The 9,243-nt window shown below is 36.0% G+C and overlaps 2 protein-coding genes across 6 annotated transcripts in view; one reads left to right on the top strand and one right to left on the bottom strand.

Moving 5' to 3' along the window:
- LOC111870458 overlaps positions 1-9,243 on the top strand; it is a 24,367-nt gene that overhangs the window by 3,146 nt on the left and 11,978 nt on the right. The window lies entirely within an intron of this gene.
- The window catches only part of LOC111870453 (Fanconi anemia group D2 protein), a 96,774-nt gene that overhangs the window by 83,996 nt on the left and 3,535 nt on the right, over positions 1-9,243 (bottom strand). For all 5 annotated transcript variants that reach the window (XM_023862760.2, XM_023862758.2, XM_023862759.2 and 2 more), the window contains exon 2: positions 2,062-2,210. In XM_023862760.2, the coding sequence (XP_023718528.1) occupies positions 2,062-2,210 (149 nt within the window). The remainder of the gene's footprint in view (positions 1-2,061; positions 2,211-9,243) is intronic.

The raw sequence follows: 9,243 nt of genomic DNA, 5'->3' as shown, positions 1-9,243 counted from the left end.
TGTTGCTATTATTATTATTATTATTATTATTGTTGTTGTTGTTGTTTTTGTTAAGATATGTTTTCTCAACTAATGAGAGGAAATATTCATTAAATGCACTCGCAATAGCTTGTGGATTATTAGTAGACTTTCCTTCAATATTCAAACTTTGTACATCTTCATTAACAGTTTTCTTTCCCGATTCAACTTTCAAAATATCCCAGGTGGTTTTAATTTTATTGTTTGATTTTAGAATTTGGTTGTTATAATTATTCTGTTTGGCTTCTTTAATGACTTTTGACAAGATTTTACAGTACATTTTGTAGCGACTTTTTAGTCTTGGATCATTACTGTCCCTACTGGCCAACTTGTGACACAATATCTCAATGAAACTTTCCATAATTGGTGGATCAATCATGGCAGTACAATTAACTGGTAACCAAGAACTCCAAGCTGAACCCTGTTAGATTTTTGCTTATGAGTTGGATGACTAGTAAAGTGTATAGGAGAAAAGTGGATTCACAATACAAACAGCTCAACCACATAATGGATGCTATCGCCCACATAAAGGAACTTCAAAATGCACTCAGACAAGCAACAAACCCTCATAAAGGAACGTCAAGATGCACGCCGACTAACAACAGGCCATATCCTCACATGAGTTGCAAAGTGCACTGATGTTTACAGCAGAATTTTTAAAAATATACTATACTAGATAAACTGTACCAACTTTGTCACTGGAAGAATAAATACTGGTATTAGAAACAATATGTAATATCCTTCTCTGTGGTCTAGTGGTCAGAGTTCCTGGCTGATCCCTGGTTCTGAGAAGTAGTGGGCCTGGCCTGGAACAGGGTCCACTAAGCCTCGTGAGGATAACTGAGGAGCTATTTCAATGAAATAGCGGCTCTGGTCTAGAAAACCGATCCGTGGGGATCCGTTGTGCTGACCACGTGACACCCTCTATCTGCTAAAGTTGGCACTAACTTTGGCGACAATCAGCGGTCGCTCGGTCAGTATAGTTCACTTGTGGACTACAGGTTACAGAGTTTGTTCTGTTTTTGTTATGTAATATCCTTCTTATCAACAATTTTGGAACTGTACAGTGAAATTCTCTATTTTGGAAACCGTTCAGAATAGGATACATGAACATATACACTTTTTTGTTTATAATGGCTTATATTATGACCTCCCAGAATATTGACCTTTCCTCCTGCGACACCTGTATACAATGGTACTACAGGAAAAATTTTGATTCTACCATTCCTTTATTAATGCCATGAGCTTATCTGCACACATCTGGCACACAGTTATCATTATTTACTTTTCTGGAGGTACTTGTGTCAAAGTCTTGGTCATGACTAGTTATCCAGAAGTAAAAAAAGTAAAGGTAACCTTGTAACAGGCCATGGAGGCCCAAAGGGTTGTGAGATGTTGAGGTTCCCACATTTTCTAGACAATTGGCTCATAGATGGTGGCAAGGTTGTAAGCCCTACGCGCCAGCTGCCCTTTACCCCCAAGAATATTCCTGGTACTCATTCCTGTTAGAGGCTGAGTCGACCCCAGGGCCATAGTGCAGCTGGAAGGATTAGGTCAATTGAAAAAAATCCAATTATCTCATCGGGACTTGAACCCGTGACCTTCCGGCTTGTACCATAATGCCTCAACCAACTATGCTACTGCGTGCCCCTTTGGTTATCTAGAGGAGTTTTGTATTTTTCATAAGCCTCATCAGTAGTCACATGCTGCAATACTGCAATGGCACATCTGCAGAATCCAGTTGCCCAAGCATTTTTTCAATACTGATACTGTTATTTCTGAGTTAAAATAAGGATATCTAAGATCTCCTATTCCTTGTTAATGAACTGTAACTTCCTATGATCATCGTCACCAACCCCAGAGGACAGGGAGATTTAAATCCCTGTTCCTGGCTATAAAGGTTAAACTAAGAAGTCATATCCCTTTCCACATCCTGGCTTTCTTACACACCACAACATCTACATTCGATGTAGAACCAACACATTACACGTAAGATACAGAGAACTGTAAACTATTTAATTCAATATGTGACAGTTTTTTTACCTTTGTATGAGTCAGCACTTTCTTAAGATTGCTGTTTTCACTGCAGTATTTCTCAAAACCTGCAATGAAATCTTCAATATTCTTAGGGTAAAGTGGGTTCTTCTTTAGGGATAGATCCACATCACGAGAAAAGACAGCTTGGTCTTGGGCTAGAACACAGAATGAAATTACACAGTGAGAGATAATTAATATGACACAAACATGTAACAAAGACACAGTACAACTACTATAATCCATTATGAATACGAACGGCTGATTTGAGGAATAAGAATGCACTTCTCTTATCAATTGTTACCGTTCTCCAACACGTTTTATTATTTAAAACTAAAAGTGATCCTCAAAATTTTGAGCTGGTACACATGCACAACTGGCATTATGTTGAAATTTTTGTTTCACTGTGCCTTTTTACTTCAGTCTTAACAAGTCAGTAGAATATTTACTGTGTTTATTATGAACCTGATTATTAGTACAATGTACAACTCACTGAATATGGTAATGAACCTTCATGTCCCATACAATGCGGGGTATTTCTTGAACAGCTGAATGACTATCAGTTTCTCAAGAAGGACTTTGCTCTTTGAGTTGGTATGCTTTTACATACAGTTTACATTTAATTGTGTGTATGTATGTATATAAAGATTAAAGGAGACCCACATCCACCAATTTCCTTCACACATCACATCACAAAGGGACAGACCTGGTGACAACAACCATTTTTCATTCCAGTTTCAGAGTTAAATATCCAATGGTTGCAAACTGTAATCCTTACAGATCACTGCCTCCTAAAGCTGTATACACCCTCTGATCTTACCTATTGTAAAATTAGAGAATTCCACTGAGCAAAGGACAATGCATGGTTAGAGGTACTAGGCACCCTTGTAAGTATACACAAAAATTTAAGCATTTTATATATACATATAAATAAAATTCTTAAATTTATATATATATATATATATAACTTGGAGTGAGGGGGGATCCCATGGGGATGCAACCATCTGGCCTACTGCAACACTAATGAAATAATCACTTATTCTGCATCTGTATTTACCACAAAAAATACAGGTATGGCAAATGTATAAATGACTCCTTTAACACAAGTACATTACAAATGATAATGACAGCAACAAAAACAAAATACTTTACAATGTGTGGTATTGTACTTGAAAGTAAAGCAACTTTTCTGGTACTTAATAAAGGAATAAAGATTTTATAAAGGACCGCACCATAGCTCAAGCGGTTAGTCGCAGGCTTCCTACAGCAGTGGCCCACGTTAGATCCCGGGTCTGGTCAAGTGGTGTTTGTCATGGACAAAGTGGCACTGGGGCAGTTTCCCCTGCCAATCTTCATTCCACCAATTGCTCCACAGTCACCCTCACCTATCATCTGGGGCTGGTACAATAGGCCAGAAATGGCCGCATTGCAAGGGACTTAGTCCCACCCCACTAGCATTAAAAAAAAAAAAAAAAGATTTTATAAACTGCTAGTACCCTTGGATGACCACATTTACAGAATTTCTACCACAGTTCTCAATTACGTTAAGTATCCCAATGCTACAAATTTTAACTTGGGTGCTGGCTTTAGCACTCTAGGACTTACTAAAATATTATAACACGATGAAAGTAGTTTACTCAAGTTTAACTTTATTCATTCTGGTCAGTCACACTAGTCAATACTATAGAATGATTTTTACTACACCATCCAGTGTGACTCAAAAGTATATTTATACGTAGGTTGTACCGAAAGTCATGAGCAACTTTCTTTTGCATGTAAATAAAATAAAGGCAAATAAAAACACCTGAGGAAACTACTGTTGCATTTCCTCAAGTGCTGTCATTTGCCTTCTGAAGACAGTCATTAATTGACGGAAACATGTAAAGGAATCATATATAGATAAACAGACTTTTGTGTCACACTGGACAGTGTAGTCAAATCATTCTATAGTAGTTTGATTTGATTTATTATTACCTCAAGCAATTAGTACGGGCAAGACAGTCACCACAGATATAGAAGCAGTCCATTTATATATATACTAAAATAAGATATAAAATGAAAAGTAAAATATAACAAATAGATAAAATATTATAATAAAAGCAGCTGTAACTCACAACTTTGTCAACATACATACAACAAATGAACAATTTTCGAGTCACAACAGTGATGTACAGATACAAAATATGCCCATAAGTACATGTTATCACAATTACACCAATATGAATTTCATTCAGAATAAACCTTAACTATAGATTTATAGACCATTCCAGGTATTCATCTATTGAATAGAAAGATTCCCTTAAAAGGAAATTTTTAGTGACTAATCTAAATTTCTTAACATCAGTTGATAATTTTCTTATGTTCCATGGTAAATGATTAAATATTACAATACCCATATAATACACACACTTTTTGTACTTGGTCAGCTTTACAGATGGTAAGTGTAAGTTGAAACTCTGTCGTGTATTTATAGTATACATTTCAGTATTAATCACAAATAGATGCATATTTTTCACTACCAATAGCAATAAAGAGAATATATATTGGGAATAAAAAGGGAGTATATTTAAACGTTTAAAAAATCCTCGACAAGATGCTTTAGGATTTGCATTCATAATAATTCTTATGATTCTTTTTTTAACTATAACAATATTTTTACTATTTACAGCATTTCCCCAGAAGGCAATTTCATATGTCATAATAGAATGAACATACGCATAATATACAATTTTTAAATCATCAATTGTTAGAAGTGATTTAACAGATATAATAACAAAACAAGTAGAGTTTAATTTCTTACTCGTTTTGTTTATATGTCATTTGCCAAGATGTCAAATCCAGCGTCACTCCTAGAAAGTCGGTGCAATGGGTACTATTTATTTGAGTATTTATATACCTTATTGGGGAGTTATCAGTTTCACTCATTTTTGTTTTAAAATATATATAATGTGTTTTATTAACATTCAAGGTCAAAAAATTAGCTTGAAACCAATGCATTATCTTCCCAAAGACAATATTAAAATTTTCTTTAAGCTGTCTATAATCAGGAGCAGTTAATATTAAGTTAATATCATCTGCGAATAAAGTAGGTTTTGATATGTCACTTATTATAGCTGGTAAATCATTTATATACAATAAAACAAAATAACGGTCCAAGGATCGATCCCTGCAGAACACCCAACTTAATCCGTTTCCAATCAGAGAAACATTGTCCAGATTTTTTATCTTTTATTACTACCCTTTGGTATCTATTATTCAGGTATGAGGTAATCAATTTAAAGAATATTCCTCCTATACCATAGAAATCCAACTTGGTCAACAAAACCTCATGATTCACACTATCAAATGCTTTGGTCAGATCACAAAAAATACCACCAACCAGTTTTCTATCATTCAATGCCTGTAATATATTATTAATTAAATTAAAAGTGGCAGTCTCAGTAGACAAATTTTTTCTAAATCCATACTGTTCAACGGGTAAAATACTATTTAAAAGGACATGTGCATATAATCTATTGAAGATAACTTTTTCAAAAAATTTGGAAAAAGATGTAAGCATGGAAATTGGTCTATAATTTGATATTTCAGACTTTTCGCCTTTTTTATATATCGGAGGAGAAGGATGGAGAAGATCAGTTGGACGGATTATGTGAGAAATGAAGAAGTGTTAATTAGAGTAAGTGAGCAGAGGAATATCCTACACGAAATAAAAAAACGGAAGGCTAATTGGATTGGTCATGTTTTACGCAGAAACTGCCTTCTAAAAGAAGTTATTGAAGGAAAGTTAGAGGGGCAGATAGAAGTGACAAGAAGACGAGGAAGAAGATGTAAGAAGATGCTGGATGACCTTGGGGACAGAAGAGGATACTGTCATTTGAAGGAGAAAGCTCTAGATCGCATTAAGTGGAGGAATTGTTTTGGAAGAGACTGTGGACCTGTCGTCTGACAGATTACTGACGATGACGATGATGATGCATTTGTGAGTATTTCAGCCATTCTGGGAATATGCCTGTAGACAAAGACCTATTACATATATAAACAAGAGGCGATATTATGAAAGGCCTACTCGATTTCATTATCTTCATTGAGACTTCATCATAGCCACAAGAATTTTTATTTTTAAGAGATTTAATAATATCTTTTAGTTCTTTAGCAGTTACAGGTTTATATGTAATGTTACTTATGGATCCTATAGATAATGAGGATAAATAACGAAAAAAACTTATCTTTATTTAGTGATGGCTCTGAGGTGATATCGTTACTCGGCTGTTTATGCATTGTAGTATTAAAATATAAATTAAAAGCATCAGCTATATTTTGACTGTCTTTACATTTTTCTCCCCCAGTAATTAATTGTGGTGGGTGACAAGCATTTTTATGTTTTCCAGTCACGCTATTTACTATGCCCCACATAGTTTTGGATTTATTACTAGATTTAGCAATCAATTTGCTACAACAGATTCTTTTGGCTGCTTTTATAACTTCTCTTAATATTTTACAATATTTCTTGTAATGGGCATGCAATATAGGATTTTTAACATTCCTACATAATACATAAAGGTTTCTTTTATGGTGACATGGAATTTTAATAGCGATTGTTAACCATGCTTTATTATTAGAATTATATAATAATTTTTAACAGGAAAACAGCTATTAAAAACTTGTAAATATCTATTGAGGAGGCTATTAAATAATTTATCAACCTCATCCTCTAAAAAGACTTCCTCCCACGTTTCATAGCTTAAGTTTATCTTAAAGTCTTCCATACCGTCTTTATTTATCTGGCGTATAGTATAACAACCAAGGTTTGAATCATTAATTTTTAAATTACTGAATATTAATGACTGCGCATCATGGTCAGATAGACCATTCACAACCGGAATAATAGAATAATTATTTAACTTATACTTATCAATATATGTATATGTTATATGTATGTTTGTATGTATGATAATGGGAGGGCCATAAAAACTGGCCCCCTCACTGTGACCTTCAATAATCTATTGTGCTTCCCCTTGGATTAGCCCTTTATTAATCCTACATTTTTAATTAAGTGTAGGACCCTGATTATGGGGGCATCATAAAAGTCACTTGGTTCCTTAAACACTGACCGAAGTGAGGAAATCTTAAATAAGCTATGGCCTCACAATCACACAGGATGTGTATGGCTGATTCGTTTTCCTGTAGGCACCTTTCACAAGTTGGATTATCTGTTAGTCCCAACTTGAAAGGGTGTCCTTTCAGGTGGCAGTGTCTGGTAAGTAATCCTACCACCCATCTTAGCTGATCTCTGTTTAATCTCAACCGACCCTTTGTTCTTCTGGCTGAGGGTCCTGATATACAACCCTTTGCCTGTTTGAGTCCAATTATGGATTCCCAGTATTTTTTATGATTTATATCAGTCCAGTCCCTGATCGCTTTTTTGGCAACTCCAATTGAGATGCCGCAAGCTGGTTCAGGTCCTACGAACGGCTGTTCAGATCCTGTTCTTGCCAGTTGATCTGAGGTTTCATTCCCTACAACACCCTCATGACCTAGCACCCATATCAGTTGTACTCTCTTATGTCTGGCCAGTTGTATGAGGGATTGGTGGCAGTCCCAAACCAATTTTGAAGTGATTTGGGGTGTACCAAGTGCTTTAATTGCAGCTTGACTGTCTGATAGGATACAGATGTTCCTATTTCTATAGTTCTTATCTAAATTGTCAACTGTGCACTCCTTAATAGCATACACCTCTGCCTGGAATACTGTTGTGTATTGACCAAGGCTGAAGGTATACTTTCACCTCGTTCCATCACGATACACCCCAGCTCCAGTGCCTTTATTTGTCTTGGAACCATCTGTATATCAGATTAGTTCCCCCTTTCTATCAGGCTGAAACCCCTCTTTCCATTCACTTCTATCAGGAAATCTGATCGTGAAGGGTCTATCATAAACATGTTTCGGTAGCATTTTATCAGATCCCATCTGTAGGATGGGTTCTTTTTTCATGTCCCGAGTCACGCATGCATGTCCCAAACCTTCAGATTTAGGTCTCAATTGATCACTGCAACGTAATCTGTAATTTCCTAACTTGGCTTCTGCTTCCATCTGCAACTGCGGTGGAGGGAGTCCTAGTAGGATTTCCATTGCAGCTGTTGGAGCTCTCCTCATTGCTCCAATAATTCCCAAGCAGGCTGTCCTCTGCAGTTTGCTAAGTTCTGCCTGACTTGTTTTGAGTTTGGCTCTAGGCCACCATATAGTGGTAGCATAAGTGATTATGGGTCTTACCACTGCAGGGTATATCTAATATACCACCCTTGGTGTCAGTCCCCAAGTCTTCCCAAACGTGCCAAACTTATTGAGGATGGCGTCATTACTACCCGTAACACGTGACATAAGAAAGTCACAGTTACCCCTCCACTTTATAGTAGTTTACTCATTTTATGTGGACACAGCATACTTCCAGTTATATGGTGTCTGCAGACCTCATGGCATGGTTAAGTTATTACTAGGGACTGGATTTTAATGCAAATGCGTATTTCTTTCTTGCAACCAGAAAGTATGCTCGTTTGGATATATGTATGAATTACTTCATTTCTTAAATTTTGGACATGGTTTGATGGTGCATATAAAAGCATATTTTGCCTGTTTTATGAATAAGCATCATATTTTTGAAGATCTCTGTTTATACTGCATAGTTCCTTTTTAAAATGTTTATCATATATATTTTTTAATTCTATATTAAAATTTTCAAACATGGTCGTGTGTATACAATTTTTCTTTTCTGTATTAGAGTATGTTGCATATTTGACTCAACATTTCGTCATGATTCATGTTTCTGATGCAGTACCCAGGACGGGACTTCCCCGATCCCTCTACTCGTAGCTTGCCTCATCCACGTACCATCAAAGTGGCTGCGAAGAGATTAGTCGGAAGCATTAGCAATACTATTTTGTATCAGTCATTAAGTGTGTTCAAAACCACTGTTTCCAAATTGAATTCAGTTCCTGGAAGAGTTGTTGAAGTAGTAAAGGAAAAAGTACACAGCATTCTTCCAAAAAATCCAGGATATGGACACATTTGTGAAATTGAAGAAATTTTAGCCAGTAAACATACTGAACTGCCAACAGTGGATCAAACAGTGGCTTTTGTACATGCGCCCCTAAGTTCCTGCGAGGTGGAAAGAAGTTTTTCCCGCTATAAGGACAT

Source organism: Cryptotermes secundus, unplaced genomic scaffold, assembly GCF_002891405.2.
Source record: "Cryptotermes secundus unplaced genomic scaffold, Csec_1.0 scaffold1924, whole genome shotgun sequence".
NCBI classification, from domain to species: domain Eukaryota; kingdom Metazoa; phylum Arthropoda; class Insecta; order Blattodea; family Kalotermitidae; genus Cryptotermes; species Cryptotermes secundus.
Note: the sequence above shows the minus strand (reverse complement) of the source record. Positions and strands in the feature narration are given on the sequence as shown.